This window comes from Mustela putorius, unplaced genomic scaffold, assembly GCF_011764305.1.
Source record: "Mustela putorius furo isolate JIRA1106 unplaced genomic scaffold, ASM1176430v1.1 tig00000580_pilon_pilon_pilon, whole genome shotgun sequence".
In the NCBI taxonomy this organism is placed as follows: Eukaryota; Metazoa; Chordata; class Mammalia; order Carnivora; family Mustelidae; genus Mustela; species Mustela putorius.
This window is the reverse complement of record NW_025421423.1, coordinates 4,181,463-4,199,030: the sequence shown is the minus strand read 5'-3', so window position 1 is coordinate 4,199,030 and position 17,568 is coordinate 4,181,463. Positions and strand designations below refer to the sequence as shown.

The window sequence follows — 17,568 nt, the reverse complement described above, 5'->3', positions numbered from 1 at the left end:
TCATCTGGACCAGGACCTGACTTAGGTTTTGAACTTTCAGCTGATGAGTTTTAGATTCAGATGATGCAATTTGGGGCTCTGAACTCATACTGTAGTGAGATGAGACTCGGGAACCCGGGGAAGGAGTGAATGTATATTTCACATGGAAGGGGCAAAAACTACTTGGGGGCCAGAGGGCGGGCTACGGTAGACAGAATTTTAGATGAGCTCTGAGTTTCCTGCCTCCTGGTGAACATGCTCTGGACAGTCTTCTCCCCTCTCCTGGAGTGGGGGCAAGACTTGGGAATGTGATGGGATACCGCTGCCCTGAAGAATTTCATGTCGAGTCAGATGACTTTTGAGTAAGGAGATTATCCTGGGTCAACGGGACCTAATCAAGTGAGCCCTAAAAAGAGCCAAGAATCAGCAACAGACACTCTCCCACTGGCCCTCGAGAAGCAAACTATCACATTGTGGAGAGAGCCAGATGGCAGGGAGCAGACAGTGACCTTTTAGAGCTGAGATCCTCTGTTCTGTGGCCCCAGGGAATTGAATACCACCAACAGCCAGGGGGCTTGGAGGAGGACCCTGAGTCTCAGAAGAGATCACAGTCCAGGTGGACCCCTTGCTGCAGCCTTGGTAGCCCCTGACAGAGACGCTAGTGAAGCCATGCCCCAGATCGGACCTACAGAGACTGTAAGGTGATGTCTTTAATGTTTTAAACTGCTATGGTACAAAGGCTTCAAAGCAGTTATTACAAATATATTCAAAGAATTTTTAAAAACTATATTCAAACAACTAAATGAAAATGTGCTTGTAATGATGAATCTAATTTCAAACAGAGATGGGTACTACGAAAAAGAACCAAATAGTATTCAGCAGTGAGAAGTCTCATAACCGAAGTAAAGTGACTATAAATAAGCCCAGCAGCAGGTTTGAGATGACAGAAGAAGACAGATGAACTTAAAGAAGGCAAATAGTCGTTATCCAACTTGAAGGACCAAGGGGCAGGAAAAATAATGAAGAAATAACGGCTGTAGACCTTTCCAAACTTATTTTAAAAACATTAACATTTTCCAAAGCTCAACATACCCTAAGTATGATAAACACAGACCACATCTAGACATATGTTAAACTGCTGAAAGCCAGAGACAGATTGAAGAGAAAGAGAATTTAAGGTCTAAGAGAAAAATCTCAAAGGCAGCAAGAGAAAAACCGCTCACCACATATAGGTAACCCAATGGTTATCAGATAAGCTCTCACTCAAAACAAAGGTGACACTAAGGGGGTGTGATCTCAGATTCACAGAGCTGAAGGTGGCAGGGGCGGGGGTGTGTGTGTCCCTATCAATTAGCATTTTCTATTCAACCAGGCTATCTTCCAAAAAACTGAAGGTAGAATAGAAACATTCCCAAATAAATAAAAACTGAGATTGTGTTGCTAACAGATCCATCCTAGATGAAATGCCAGAAACTCTTTACACTGAAAGAGGATGACACCAGAGGGGACTCCGAGTCACAGGATACACGGAACAGCGTGGAAATGATGCAGACGTGGGTAAATATAACAGACTGTGTGTTTGTCACACACACATATATATACACACCTATATATGCTTTTTCTCTGCTGTTACTCTTTAAATAATTAAAATGATTTAAAGTAATAATTTATACCATTCAATTGAGTTTATAACATACACGTACACCCACAATAGCCCAGAGGAGGGGGTAGGAAGGAGAGCTACACTAATACAAACTTGCCAGATTTTACTGGAATTCACTCGATACTCTGCTGAAAAACAGTGTGATAAATTCAGGAAGCATACTGTAATCCTTAGGGTAATGAAAAAATGCAGTTAAGAAATCAACAATCTGAAGGACATTCTTATCCCCGTGACGCAGATGAGGAAATGAGTCCTGGAAGGTGGGATGACATACCATGGCTTAGCTAAGGCCGGCCGACGGGCTCCTGGCTCCACGTCCTGGGGCTGGCGGCCAACTCACACCTTCCAGTGGGCCAGGGGGAGACACCCAGGCTCAGATTCCCCAACCCTCGGAGAAGGGGAGTGTTCCTCAAAATGTAAATTGCCTCCCAGTCCATAAAAATATTTCCCTTGACACCCTAAAAAATGTCTTATTAGTTCTCTACCCTAAAAATGACCACGTGTCAGTTGATTGCAGGAGTAAGAGGATGACTCACAGGCCAAACAGATTAGTGGCAGTGGCCTGTGAACGCGCACAAACACCTCCTCGCACTCCCTATGGACTTGGTCAGCATCCGTTTTACATCTGCCTGAACTGCCTCCCATGCCCCGGGGGGTAGGGGAAGGGGGCTGACACCCCTTCATCCAGCTCAGAGAGACACACAGAAAGGGGAAAAGATGGAGAACATAAAAGTTCTCGCTTGAACCATTTACAAGAGAACTGAGCTGTGCTGGAAGGAGTTCATACCATAGTCCCGCCTCCCGATGGGCTATTTAATCCCATAAAGATAAAATAACCAGATTACTTAGTATTTATTTTTGGATGAACACCCACTGATGAATTTATTGTGCTTCACATATTATAACATGTTATTTATGAAACCAGAAATTTAATGAGCCCGTACATGCCCGGGACTGAACTAACCCCACATCTGCTCTGTTACTTCATTCTCGTGACTCCCCTCCATGCTTGGTTTCATTATTCTCATTCTACAGAATAAGAAACCGAAGTTCAGAGTGGCATCAGATTGATGGTTGCCAGGACAGCTGGAGTTGTTCTGGGTGATCATCAACACAACAATCCTAGTGTTCATCTGTCTACACTGAGAAAAACTAACCCAATGTCTGAGGTGTTGTCAGTTTACATAGAGCACGCTGCATGAGTCTGATTTCCACCCATGCAAACATCTTAATGGCTGGTAATCCCTGCAAACACCAAAAATAGAACCTTCACCTTTTTGCTAGGGATTGTCGTAGAAAGGCATGACAGTAGAACACACATCTTGATAGAAAAATACTTAAAGGTTTTAATTCTCTGAATATCAAGAGTTAACAATTTATGACTACCCTTTGGAAATAGGGTATATGGGAGCAATTTTGAGGTTTTCAAAATCAGTACAAAGCTTATTAAATCCAACATCACCTGCACAGGTTGTAAAGTGACTTCCTTATCAAAGGACAGCAGCTGGCTTGGGGGCGGATCTGTCACTGGATATAGCTCAGTCTCTGTCGGGCACAGTCCAGGGCCTTCCTGCTCCTTCCATGAGCTCCTCGTACAGTGACCATTTATCCCATGTGTTCCTTGAAGAGCCATTTCTGATGTTCTGAGTCGGTGCAGTCCCGCAAGAGGGGTACGAAACTGTCACTGAACGGCTTCCTCTCAGCCTGAACGCACTTATTGGACTGTGTGTGGAATAAAGAACCATCCTACAAGAGATGATAAACTACAGATATTTAAGAGAAACCCAAATAATTCCCCAGAAAGTATCTTTTTCCTTACAATGTATTCTTCAGAGCTCAGGGGACTTTTTATCATTTCAGAAGCAGTTACTGAGCATGGAGTGTCTGCCCTGTGCTAAGGCAACGGGGGACTGTGTGCGCATAGGAAGGGCCAGGTGTGGACAGGTGTGGATCCCCTGTCCCCGGAAGCTTGGCACCAGGGTCCACAACTCCACCGTCAGGGCTGGTGGTGCCACCTGCTGGCCGCTCTAGGGATCTATCAGACTCTGCCTCCTTCCCTACCGCTCGCTATTCTTTTCTTTCAGGGAAATTAGGATCAAAGATCCCTTATTAACCTCTTTCACGTCTCTCAGGTCAACTAATTCCATCCCTGGCGACCTCTTTCTCTCAGGTTTTTAAAGGCAGACTCAGGAACCTTGGCTGTAATCCCAGCTCAGCCAAAGAACAGCAGGATGAGAGGGTAAGTCACCTGCGAAGACATCGGTTCTACGGGACCATGACCATTTCCCCAGCCCCCAAAATCACGGTCCTCTTTAATGCTTCCCCCCTTCTCTTCTTTTTCCCAACTGTTGCTGAGTTAGCTCAGCAACCCTCTCCTCTGGCCCCGGAGTTTGTTTTTTCCCTCCACCTCTCTCCGTCATAAGCTGTACAGCCCAAGGAACCATCATCGTGTCTGAGGACCAGAAGGGCAGAACAAGTGGTGCATCCGTTCTAGGGAAAGACCAACCTTGGAAACGGAATTATATGAAGAAGAATCGCAAAAAATATTCACCTTTAAAACCCTTAAGAGAGCTCCCAAGTTGCCCTCAGAGCACCAGGAAAGGAAATGATTAAATATAGCCACGCTCCTCCCACCCTTCTAAGGAAACTTATTTTTTCCTTAAATGGTCACTGAAATTTAAGATAAAACTGTCATGACATTTCAAACCAATTTTATGATTTCTCACTTGCATGACTCTTCCTCGAGGGCTTATAAACAGGTTTCAGTGAGAAGAGAGAAGAGGGACCCCTGGGTGGCTCAGTTGGTTGGACGACTGCCTTCAGCTCAGGTCATGATCCCGGAGTCCCGGGATCAAGTCCCGCATCGGGCTCTCAGCAACATGGGGAGTCTGCTTCTTCCTCTGACTTTCTCCTTGCTCATGCTCTCTCTCACTGTCTCTCTCTCAAATAAATAAATAAAATCTTTTTAAAAAAAAAGAAGAGAGAAGAGAAGGAGGCGGGGGCAGGCGCTGTAGAGAACCACAGACCGGGGGTGTCTTCTGTCTTATTTTTTGTATCAGATGCATAGTGCCACAGCGCAGGGCTTGTCTAGGGAGCCTGCGGGTTTCACTGCTAATCACAACATTGTCATGGGAAAATGGATGCCACCTTCTAATCATACCTAGAATTAACCCATTTATAAGCTACAGAGACCAATCTTTCCATCCCTGGGGTCAGGCGGGGAAAGAAAGCCTCCCGTGGAGATAAAAGAGAACTGATTTTTTTCTTTTGAATTATTTGCTTTGGATTTATTCCCTCAAGTGCTTTTTCGAGACTCAAAGGATTTGACTGATTCACGGGTCCCGTTGTGGCTGTGCAGTGTGGCTGGAGCCTTTCAGTCCTGAAATAATACCCAGTTCCCAGCCCCCAGTAACTATTCCGAAGGAGCACCAACTCCCCCCGAGGAGTGTTTTCTTATCCTGTGTTTCTTGATGTTCATTCTTATCCTACAAGTAACAGCTGATCTCTGTAGAACTTCATGGTTTCCAAGGACTATTTCTGCCACACATCTGGTCCAGTGTTATGGTTCCCATTCTACAGCTGGGGAAAATGAGGCTTAAAGACATGGAGTAGCTTCGACCTGGGTCTAACCTAACCTCACACCCTTACACTTTGGCTATTTGCTCCACTCATTTAAACGCCCTTTCATCTTCAACTGTGTTTGCACAGCTCCTCTTTGCATGGCCATGGCCACAGGTTGGAGGAGGGCAGGACGACTGGAGGGGAGCCATAATGCTACCGATGCTGGGTGCTGACGCTGAATGCCAGACCCCCACCACACTGCCAGCAGTTTGAGGGAAGCCCCCAGTCTCCGGTATGTGGCTGCCACCCTGAGGCCCGCGAGGACTAGGCCCGAGAACTCTCCCTCTACTCCCCCCATTGGCAGCCCCCGGACCGACAGCAAGGAAGGCAGGAGACAACTCGCATACCTCCTGCAAGATGAACTTCTGATTCTCCGGGACAGTGTCCTGGCAGAGATGCATGGTGAGAATGTCCGTTCCTGCCTCCACGGCGATGCAGGCCTCTGGCTGGTGGGTGTTATAGCGTATTTCCTTCTGGGACGTGTACTCGAAGAACTAAAAACGGAGCAGCCAATATGCACAAGTTACTGTCTGATGTGGAAGGAGGGAACCTGGGGGGACTCCAGGTTGGAAGAAATTCTAATCCCACCACTTCGTCTCCAGATGTCTGACACCTCGTCTCCTCCCTCCTCCACAGGACCCGCCCTGCTGGTGTATCTGCCTGCTTGGGCTGGGATCCTGGTCCAGGCCACACACCTTCCTGGTCTCCACCTGCCCACCCTGAAACTCAGACATCACCCAGACAGCCCTGCCCAGGCCCCTGGTAGTTACTCTAAACACTCCTTTGTGTGGCACTGTGCATCAAAACGTGTAATTCCATTTAAGCATTAATTCTAAGGAACTCATCCAAAATGCAGATCTGTTGGGTTTTTTTTTTTCCTTTTTTTTTTTCTGACAAGAAGTTAGTGGCAGAAGCACTTACAACCACAAAGACAGGCAGGCAGGGACTCAGATATAACTAAATAGTAATCTACCTGTGTGAAGGGTTATCAAGAGGCCCTTGGGAATGATATTCTCAAAGGATGTCTAGTAACACAAGAAAAGTATGATAAAGTAAGTGGAAATAATGAGATAGAAAACACATAGACATGATGATAATAACTATTTCAAACAATAATCCAAAGGCCTTGCATTCAAAGAGATGGGAAATAAATATGTCTTCATTCTAATGGTGGTTGCTGGGTCCTGTCATTCACTTACTGCTTCTGGGTTGGGTTTTTTGTTTTTTGGCTTTTGGGTTTTTTTTTTTATTTTTCAAACGTTCTGCAATAAGCCTATATTACCTGGATCATGCAAAAAAATCAAATGTTTAATTTTTTAGTTTATTTTATTTTTTTTACTCTGATCTTTGTTATCAAACTTTTAATTTTTTTAAAACAGAGAGAGTCCCTTGAGCACAGCGCCTCCTGCTGTCTGCTGCCTGCTGGCCCTGGGATGTTCAGCTAGATAGAAGCAGCACCTACCTGGTTCTGACCCATTCCGTGACAGAGATATAGAAGGACCTGGTGTCCCATGATCTGGTTTTCGTTGGGAGGGTTATAGTCAAAGCAGTAGTCTTTCAGTCCTTTGTTCTGCAGCTAAACAAAACACAAAGGTGGCATTTTGGTCCAGATTTATATGCAACAACAGATCCCACCCAAAGTTCTGAGAGTAATGACCCCATTAGAAAGCAGTTTCTGCCTCGAGAACTGGATTTAATGGGAAGAGTCCCTGACATTTCGAGGTCTGAAAGTGCCTTCCCATTCTATGCCATAGGCAAGAAGCATAACCCCCGTTTTAAGATGCTAGATCTGAGTTGCAGACAGTTTAACTCTTTATGGCCTGAAAGCTCCTATCTCTCCAGTTCTTGTTAGTGCAGCCTTTTGGCTACACTAGTCCAAGCATAGCTGGGTTGTTGCCTCACACATGTACCAAGGACTCCTGCAAGAATGCATCTGCAAAAAGATACCCTGATTGAGAGACTCAACAGCCCCCAGATTAGAAGCACACGATTCTAGGCTACAAGAAACAGCATAATACAGAGCTGATGACTTGCCCAAAGTCACGCAAGTATAGACATCCAAGTCTGAATCCGGGACCTCAGCTCCCAAGTCCAGTGCTCTCTCCATCACTCGACGCAGTCTATCTAATGTCATCTCTGAGGTACCTCTTAGATCTAAAACCCTTCAAACATTCTAAGAGCAAAAAACCAAGCTCCCTCTTCCCTTTCAGGAGCCTCTAGGGAAAGACACACACCTTTCTAAACCCCTTTCTGGAGAGTTCAAAGACCCCTCAATGAACTCCTTGTGAACCCCACCCCTGCCCTGGCCCTTGTCCACCCTTGACTAGGCTGTTTCCGAAGACAAGACTCAGCCATATAGAAAGAAGTTTCCAGGGGCGCCTGGGTGGCTCAGTTGGTTGAGCAACTGCCTTCGGCTCAGGTCACGGTCCTGGGTCCTGGAGTCCCGGGATCGAGTCCTGCATCAGGCTCCCAGCTCCATGGGGAGTCTGCTTCTCCCTCTGACCTTCTCGCCTCTCATGTTCTCTCTCACTGTCTCTCTCTCAAATAAATAAATAAAAATCTAAAAAAAAAAAAAGAAAGAAAGAAAGAAAGAAGTTTCCACAATCCACCAGCTTATAAATCACAGACTTCCATGTTCTTGGAGACTCTTTGCTTTGTGAAGGAATCTGGGAATAGGAGATGTTTAGAATAATCAGAGCATCTTAGGCTTGGAAGGGTTCAAATGTCATCTAGCTATGTCTTGACCACCATAGGACATTGACCTCAAATGAATTCCCTATGTTCAGAAAGATTTGGAAGAAACTACAAAAACACTAAAGGAGGTTGGGAGCCTCTAATGATTAAAACTGAGATTAAATAAGCCAGCTGTATCCTGTTGATGAGACATAGAAAAAATGATATTAAGTGACTTTAGAACATACCATTTTTTTAGACTATCTCGTATTTGATTACATTTCCTTAGTGAACTATATTCTGCAAACAAATAGATCTGCAAAGAAATCTTAAACCTCATTCAGTATCACACTGTCAGTGTGTTATTATTTTGAAACTACTTTAAATAAAAGTTTAAGATAGGGGTGCCTGGGTGGCTCAGAGGGTTAAGCCTCAGGTCATGATCTGCGGGCCCTGGGATAGAGCCCCTGCATCAGGCTCTTTGCTCAGCAGGGAGCCTGTTCCCCACCCTCTCTCTGCCTGCCTCTCTGCCTACTTGTGATCTCTGTCTGTCAAATAAAATCTTTAAAAATAAAAAATAAAAAAAGTTTAAGATAAAGCAAATAAGTTATATGTGGATATTTCTTAAAAATTAGATTTTCAGTGTAAGAAAAAAGAAATACAAGTATTGGGGTACCTGGTAGTTCAGTTGGTTAAGCATCTGCCTTCGATTCAGATCATGATCCCAGAGTCCTGGGATCGAGCCTCACATCAGGCTCCCTGCTCAGTGGGGAGCCTGCTTCTCCCTCTCTCTCTGCCCCTCTCCCTGCTTGTGCTCATGCTCTCTCTCTCTCTCTCTCTGTCAAATAAATAAATAAAATCTTAAAAAAGAAGAAGAAATACAAGTGTAATATCAAAGAAGAAAAAGATCCTGTAAGATTACATTTGAATTTGAGATATCAGTATGAGCTCACAATTTGTTTCTCAAAAATACACATTTCCTTTCTCTGCCTACTGAAAAGCTATAGTGCTGGGTTGTCCCACATGGTACCCACTGGCGGCATGTGGCCCAGGGCACCTGATGGGGCTAAGTCCACACTGAGACACGCTGTAAAGATAAAATACACCGCAGATTTCAAGACTCAGTGTGAAAACAAGTGTTAAAACTAATAATATTGGGGGTATACTGAATGAAAATACATTATAAGCTTTACTTGCTCCTTTTTTTAAAACATGGCTACTAAAAAATATCCCATTATTTATGTGGCTAGCATTGGGTTTCCGTTGTGGTGTGTGCTCTTGAGACAAAGGCCTTCACTGGCATCCAGACTGTGGGCTCTGACCACTGCCCCCACAGAAAGTGTTGGGGCTTCTGGGAAGGATGGCAGCAGGGATGGAGAAGACAAGTGTGGCCAGAATCAAGGAGGCGATCAAACCAACAGAAGGGGTCAAGATTCTAGAAGCCAAAAGAAAGAGATTCTCACTAGCCAAAGACAGGCAACCTGAGCAGTTTAAAGAAAACACACACACACACGCACACACACACACACACACACACGCGCGCGCGCGCGCACACACCCACCAGACTAATTGACAGAAGCCCATTGGCCGTATAAAAGCCCGTTGGTTTACAATGTTGCTAAAGAAAAAAGGCCAAAATGCAAATGAGCCAACAAACAGACAAAAACAACCCATTCCATTCCGTCTGCCCCACTGGAGCAAACTGGAGCGCTAACTCTTACCCTGAAAACAGGCAAATAAAGAGAAAGACTGAAAAATGGTTTACGCCTTTTCTGAATGAACTCTAAATTTCGTAGACACCAAACTTTCCTGGTTAGCGAGGGAACATTCTTCTTTACAGAAGAATCTCAGCTCATGGTGCAGAAGGAACGAAAACACTAGAAAAAGCCCCGATTGGCAATGCCATTTGCAATACGGGTCTAGGGCTCACTTGCGCAGCACATATGCTAAAATTAGAATGATGTGGAGAAGATCACGGTGGGCCCTGCTTCAGGATGACAAGCAAATTTGTGAAACCTTCCATATTTAAGAATAAATATGAGCCTAGGCCATGACTGTCAACAGCCACCAGAAACATGAGACAGAAGGCTGAATGGCCCCTGAGAGCAGCTGGTCCGGGGGGGCCTCCCTTGTCACTAGAGGCAGGAGACCAGAGGTGAGGTGCTCCCACTGTTGACGCAGTTGGAACCCAGAGTGCATCCAGGAAGTGTCCTTGCCATAAAAGGTCGATTCCCACTCCAGTCAAGGCTTTAGACGTCATTTTTAGTTTAAGAAGGGTGGGTGAGAGAGGCACCATTTAAAAGATCCCCACAGGGAGATAATGAGGTAACCCCAAGGGTGAGACTTTCTACAGGAAAACAGATGCTGGGGTTTTTTTGGGTTTTTTTTTGTTTTGTTTTGTTTTTTAACAGTTAACAGCTAAAGGATTTTCATTTTCACAATGAAAATTGAATTTAATGCATTAATGGCCTGCTCTGTATTTATTTTTTATGTGTGATTATTTATTTAATGTCCACCTCCCTCATAGACAATACACTTCTTGAAGGTGGGGTAGTGGTTGTCCTTCCACCATCAAACCCCGATGCCCAGAGCAGTGCCTAGCACAGGGTAAACTCCATGTAAATGTTAAAGTTGGGGTATTCTGAAAGTTACAGACACTCTTGAGAAATACAAATACATTGGGTGAATGAAAATTTCATCAAAAGAGCCAGAGATTTAGAAACAGTCAAGAGACCCCACCTATTAGGGAGATAGTTGTTCACGGTGTTTGCTTTTATGTTTTTTAGGTGACTGAAGATGTAATTGGTTCTGATTTAGCTCAGTTACTGAGAACTCACATTCCATGCAATGTGCTTGCAATTCTCTCTCTCTTTTTAGTTTCAGAGGTAGAATTTAGTGATTCATCAGTCTCTTATAAGACCCAGTGCTCATTATATCATGTGCCCTCCTTGATGTCCATCACCCAAAAGCCCCATCCCCCAACCCTCCTCCCCTCCAGCAACCCGCAGTTTGTTTTCTAGAGTTAAGAGTCTCTTACAGTTTGCCTCCCTTTCTGTTTTCATCTTACTTTATTTTTCCTTTTCTTCCCCAAGTTCATCTTGTTTCTTAAATTCCACGTATGAGTGAAATGATATAATTGTCTTTCTCTGATTAATTTATTTCACTTAGCTTAATACCTTCTAGTTCATTGCAGAAGTCAAGATTTCACTATTTTTGATGGCCGAGTAATATTCCAATCAATATATATATGCACACACCACATATGCTTTATCCATTCAGCTATCAATGGACATCTGGGCTCTTTCCATAGTTTGGCTGTTGTGGACATTGTTGCTGCTTTGTGGACATGTGCCCCTTCGAATCACTATGTTTGTATCCTTCAGATAAATAGTAGTGCAATTGCTGGGTCATAGGGTAGCTCTGTTTTTAACTTTTTTAAAAAATATTTTATTTATTTAATAGACAGCAATCACAAGTAGGCAGAGAAAGAGGAGAAAGCAGGCTCCCTGCTGAGCAGAGAGCCCGATGGGGCTCGATCCCAGGACCCTGAGATCATGACCTGAGCCGAAGGCAGAGGCTTTAACCCACTGAACCACCCAGGCGCCCATTTGTTTGTTTGTTTTTTAAGATTTTATTTATTTATTTGACAGACAGAGATCACAAGTAGGCAGAGAGGCAGGCAGAGAGAGAGAGAGAAAGCAGGCTCCCCGAGGAGCAGAGAGCCTGATGCAGGGCTTGATCCCAGGACCCTGGGATCATGAACTGAGCCAAAGGCAGAGGCTTTAACCCACTGAGCCACCCAGGCACCCCCAGGCGCCTCTGTTTTTAACTTTTTCCTGTTTTTAAACTTCTGCGGAACCTCCATACTGTTTTCCAAAGTGGCTGCACAAGCTTGCATTCCCACCAACAGTGTAGGAGGGTTCCCCTTTCTCCACATCCTTGCCAACACCTGTTGTTTCCTAGGATTTTGATGGATTCCTGTCTCACATTGAAGTCTTTCATCCATTTTAAGTTTATCTTTATGTATGGTATAGGAAAACGATCCCGTTTCATTCTTCTGCATGTGGCTGTCCAATTTTCCCAACACCATTTGTTGAAGAGAATAGCTTTTTCTCCACTGGATATTCTTTCCTATTTTGTCTAAGATTAGTTGGTCATGGGTATCCTGCTTTGCATTTATCAAAGACTTCCAGAATAGAACACAGGCACTTCTGATCAACATGACACAGGAGACCTCCCTAAGTTGGTGTATTTCCTCCCAAAAGCCAAAGGCACTGGACATTTTAGTTGACTTCATCCCAGAAACATTTCTTTCAGGTTCTTTAAAATAACAGAAGTGACACATCTCCCTCCATTACTGCCTTTATGAATCCCTGAGTAGGACATTATTAACTGGTCCAGCCACTGAACACTGAAGCGAGGTGACTGCCCCTGGACATGGAAGCACTAAGTGAGCCTCCGTCTCCTCATCTATAAAATGGGAAGCTTATACTCACCAGTTTGGAGGTGGCTTCTAGTACTGCCATTTTGGACCCGAGGCCCAGACATGGGGAGAAGGAAAGACAGTGCCTGAATGCAGGAGGGTAGGGAGAGGGAGGCAGCAGTCCCCGTAAAGGGGCCTTTCTTGGCCAGGATTTGTTGATCAAGAAACTCCCAGCCCGCCACACGCCCGCCTCGCTCACCATCCCGAAGAAGCCAGGCCGGTCCTCAGGCACGTGCAGTTCTGGGTACACGTTCTCCAAGAACCACCTAAAGTCCTTACACTGGAGCTTTGCACGGAGCTGCTTCCTCTCTGTCACATCCCCAAAGGGTTCCTGAGAAAACAGCAAAGACAGTGAGTCCCTGCGGCCCCCTCTCCACGGACGCTCCCTTCCTTGGCAGCACTGAGCACCTCCGGAGCGCCAGGCCCCACACAGGCTCAGAGGCTCAGACCAGCCTCAGACACAGCTGCCGCTCCCCGGCAGCCGAGACGGTCCCACAAATGACTGCCTTCTCAGGGGTCCTCGCTTGAGGGAGGCGCAGCCAGCTACATAACACAAAGCGCCTGGTGATGAAGTCAGGGAGCCTCCAGGTCCTGGGGCCACGCTGGGTTCTGGGCCTGCACGTCAGTGAGCGCATGATCCCAGACCAGCGACCATCTGCAGAGCACCTACACCAGGACCTTCCGGACGACTGATACCTGAGCGTGCACTTTCAAACACAGGTCAAGCATCCTCCATGTCATCACGCTCAAAGACCTCGTGTGCTCAACATACTGACGTTGGAACATATACTTGGAGTGGCGAGCGCAAAGCGTCGCGATGATAAATACTGGCGGGAGGTCAGTTTTCTGCACCAGACCAAGGATTGAGAACTTCCCTGTAACTGAATAAAAGTAAGCGTCTACTGAGCACGGCCAGAGGCACAAAGCCGAGGGCTGACATGTTACCGTCCCTGCCCCATGATGCTAGAGTATCAAAATGTGACAAGCTAGATAGCAAGATGGTAATGATAGAAAACTGGCTGAGTAAAATTTCAGATTTTTACTTATTTCCCAGCGGTTCTTTCTTTGGTGAGTCACAGGGTCCTCCCCTTCAACCAGATGCCCATTTTAATGCTGGGTCCCAGGCATCCAGACCAAAGGGATATGCCGTGACCCTATGTTATTCTTTGGGAATCCTCAGGAAGAGGGAACTGGGGCTTCCAGCCTGGGTTAGAGGAAGGAGCTAATGTTTCCATCCTGTGGCCGTGGGTAGGACAGAGGAAGCCATGACCCTGGCGTCCAGAGGCGGAGAACGGCCAAGGAGGGGGGGCGGGATCGGGGCAGCTTCACAGGGCTCAGCAGAGCAGGGAGAGGGATCCATGGGAAGGCACACACCCCAGGCCCAGATCTGTCTGCATCGCCCCCAAGGCCTTGGGCAAGTTCTCTGAGCTTCCCTTCTGTCATCTAAAAAATGAGAGTTTCACAACTATCCTGAAGGGCTCGCTAAGAATTCAGAAGAAGAGATTTTCCTCAAGTGGCCAGAATCGAGAGTGCTTATAACACATCTCATCTTGCCAAGCAGCCCCCTGAGTTACGCTGACACAGGTGGGCACCCTGTGCCGGGGCCTGTGGAGAGCTGGCCCGTGCAGAGGCAGTAGACCTATTTGCTGAAATGTCTTTGCAACCCTAATATCACTATTTGTGGTTCCACACCTTCTGTGTCACTCGCAGACATGAGCAGAGTGGCCAGAAATCACAATCACCCCACGGGACGTTCCTAGCCGAGGTCACGTCTCAGTTCCCGTACTGTCAACAAGTGTCCCGTTTGGGATCTGCCTAGTGCCACATCTTCCAGGTTTTGCCACTCTGGTTTGGTGACATCACTGTTCAAAAGCCCTGCCAAGCACCATGCTGGAGGGCTGGCTAGCATTCCTAGGTTCAAGAAGGCCACGCTGGGCCTGACAGAGAAATTACATGGGTGAGATGGGCTTCGCTCGGGCACATGTTACAGCTGTTTGGCCATGAGTCTGGTTGTAAAGAATCAACAATATGTAGGTCATAATGTCTTTCAACAGAAATACACATGAAACCCAGTTAGGCGTTGATCAGCGGGCAAAAACGTCAAGCCATGGGAGGCATGCAGGAACCTAGCCCCACAGTCCCCCGGGAGCAGTGTGGTTCAGTAGTCTGGAAATCAGGGTTGGTGATGACTGCACAGACCATCATCACTGTGACTAATGAGAAGCAACAGCCGGTATTATTCTAAGTGGGAGGAATAAGGGGTTCCCAGACTTGTATCATGGGTGTTTGAGTCAGTCTCTATTTCTGGAGCCAGTTCACTGGGGGCGGGGAAGCCAGAATCAGCTGCTTTGGTTTGGAGATGGCCAGCCGGGGTGGGGGGGCCACAGGCGGGCAGGGGAACTCACCAAGCGGGCGTGCGGGTTGCGATGGTAGTAGAGCTCTTTAAATTCATCCATCCACACTTCGGCGGCTCGGACGCAGTTGGCCAGAGCCTTGTTGCGGGAGTAGGGAGCTTGCTTGGGGAAAACGTGGCCAACGTGCGAGCAGGGATGTGTTTCCAGGGTCCCACCGCACTGCCAGATCTGTGCACAGAGCAGGGAGGAGGCCGGCGGGTGACTGGGGGGGCGGGCTGTGGGTCCACAATGCCCGTAGCCAGGAGGCCAGGCACATAGATGTCACGATGAACACAGCCAGGGCCTCACCCTGGACAGGAGGCCACCTCCCCAGCTCATGCAGAACACAGTCAAAGAGCAAGAACATAGCCCTGAAGATGAATAGGCCATCAGAAGCGAGCCCCTGCAGTCCATGCACTAGAGCTCATGCACCTGACCCAAGGAGCCCCCATAGCTGACCTCACCAGGAACCCATTTACTCATCATGTAAAACACAGGCTCTTTACCTGGTCTCCTAGCCACAGAAGATAGGAAAGCAGCAAGTAAGAAGAGAGGTTTGGAAGGGAGAAAGGAAGAACTTCTAGAAGTAGGCAGAGCAGCCTGACACCTAGGGAAGAGGCAGAAAGACCATTAAAAGCACACCCAACACCTCACCAGGCTGCCTTGTCTGAGAGCATTTCATGCCAGGGACAGATGGTTGGGAATACCCCACTGTCCCCAGGATGTTTGACCAGGGATAGGATCTGGTACTTAAAATGTGGGATGTGAGTCTCTGGGGGCGGGCCAATTCTTATGAAACTCTTTCAAAGCAGGAGACATTATTGAAACTTAAAATTTTTCTATTAGGAGCACCTGGGATACTCAGTGCGTTAAGCCTCTGCCTTCGGCTCAGGTCATGATTTCAGGATTCTGGCATTGAGCCCTATATCAGGCTCTCTGCTCAGCAGGGAGCCTGCTTTCTGCCCCCCCCCCCACTTGTGATCTCTCTATCAAATAAATAAAATCTACAGAAAAATGACTTTTTTCTGTTAAAAAGTACAGACACTGACATAAACTTTTGATACTTTAAAATGCAGGATTTGGTGAACTGGAAATCACATTGAAATGTTAGCGGTCTCTCTAAGGGGCATCTAGGGGTCACATGCAGCATAACTAGTAGGTGGGCTTGTTCCAAAAAGCAGATTCCTGGTCCCAACTGAAAATCCGTCAAAGCTGACTTTCTGGGGACTGTACATATAAATCTGCCTTTTTAGCAAGTCTCCCTGACAATTTTCATGTGTGGCCAAGCTGGAAAGTTACTGCACCAAACAGGGTACTTCATGAGTAATTAAGCAAATCAAGGTTCCCAAAGATGGGGTCGGGAGGCAGGGGCCTGTGTTTGCACTCACTGTTTGGGTGACCCTGACCCCATCACCTCCCCCATCTGGGCCCCAGTTCCTCCCTGTTATAGTGGGAGAAAAGAACTGGGTGACTTCTCAAGGGAGAGGTTTCCTTGCCCCAAATCTATGAAAAGTACTTTTTTTTTTAAGGTTCAAACAAGAAGACAAGCATATTTATAGGATGTCTATGCCACTACTATCATATTTCAGGACTGGTAGATAAAATTTGCCAACATGAAGGAAAAGTCCACCAGGGTCTCCTAGCAAATCCCATCATTCCCCGAGAGAGAGATGGAGAGAGAGAGAGAGAGAGAGAGAGAGAGAGAATAGGTTAAGAATGAGTCCAAAGAGAAAACTGGAATACTTACCCTAAAGGAGAATTCCAGGTTTTCTCCACCCCAAACTTCCATTCCTGTATCATAAGACCCCAGATACTCAAAATATTTCTTACTCACAGCAAACAGCCCTCCGGCCATCGTTGGAGACCTAGAAGAGTGTGAGAACCATATTGCGATGTGAATGATGGCAGGAAGCCAGCACAGTTGAACTCCTGCCCGCCCCAAGCCCTTTGGCTGTCCATCTGTCTCTAAGCACACCCTGAGTTCATGCTCTGTGCCAGGCGCTAAGCTGAGCCTGGAGGCAGAGATGTACCTCACAGTCCCTGCTCTGGGGAAGCTCATGGACATCTCAACCAGCACTGTGTGAGAGCACCCTGATCAAGCCAGAGTCCCGGGGGCACACAGAGGGAGGCCTGGGGCAGATGGGTAGGGCCCAGCCTGAGGAACACAGGGGAGATGGCGAAGAGGAATGGAATGGTTCTTCAAGAAGACACCAGCATGAGCAGAGGCCTGAGGGTGAGAGAAAACCTCATCCTTCTAGAAGAACAGACAAGGAGAGTCAAGGAGAGAGAAGTGCTCCCCAAGAAGATGGCTAGTGCCTTGCTTCAGTGGACTTGGCCGTACAGTCACAGGGAGGGCAAGCACAGCTGCCCTTAGGGCTATGGAAGACCATGGAAGGCAACGCTGTCATCTTAAAGCTCCCCAGGGCCTGTTCCTCTCCTGCATGAGTGGCCTCCTCTCCAGGACCCAGATGGCCAGCACTGGCCTGCTTCTTCACCCAGGCCTGATGTTCCAGAAAGGGCCCAAGGCTTCCGTCCTACCACAGCAGAAAGCTGTAGGGTCAACACACCAGGAGACGCAGATACAAAAGGACACATTCAGAAATGGAGAACTAAACTTCATTAAGAGCCTGACTGTCTACAGATGTTAAGATCTTCCTGCAATCCTGGCCCCTGCAATCCTGGCCCCTGACACAGTATTGGCTTTCCCTGTGCTCTCTGTGCTGGCCCAACGGGAAAAGGACAGCAAGATTCCTTGT

At 46.8% G+C, this 17,568-nt stretch overlaps 1 protein-coding gene and 1 non-coding gene across 3 annotated transcripts in view; one reads left to right on the top strand and one right to left on the bottom strand.

Moving 5' to 3' along the window:
• Window positions 1-2,964: 2,964 nt before the first annotated feature.
• The window catches only part of GALNT12 (polypeptide N-acetylgalactosaminyltransferase 12), a 38,396-nt gene continuing 23,792 nt past the window's right edge, over window positions 2,965-17,568 (bottom strand). For both annotated transcript variants that reach the window (XM_045081621.1, XM_004747890.3), the window contains 6 exons: window positions 16,560-16,677; window positions 14,825-15,001; window positions 12,619-12,750; window positions 6,726-6,839; window positions 5,611-5,757; window positions 2,965-3,388 (listed from right to left, as the gene is read on the bottom strand). In XM_045081621.1, coding sequence (XP_044937556.1) covers window positions 3,248-3,388; window positions 5,611-5,757; window positions 6,726-6,839; window positions 12,619-12,750; window positions 14,825-15,001; window positions 16,560-16,677 — 829 coding nt within the window. In that variant the 3' untranslated portion in view covers window positions 2,965-3,247. The remainder of the gene's footprint in view (window positions 3,389-5,610; window positions 5,758-6,725; window positions 6,840-12,618; window positions 12,751-14,824; window positions 15,002-16,559; window positions 16,678-17,568) is intronic.
• LOC123392511 lies at window positions 9,859-9,965 on the top strand. The gene has a single exon (XR_006607233.1). It is a non-coding gene; the product is annotated as a U6 spliceosomal RNA (small nuclear RNA).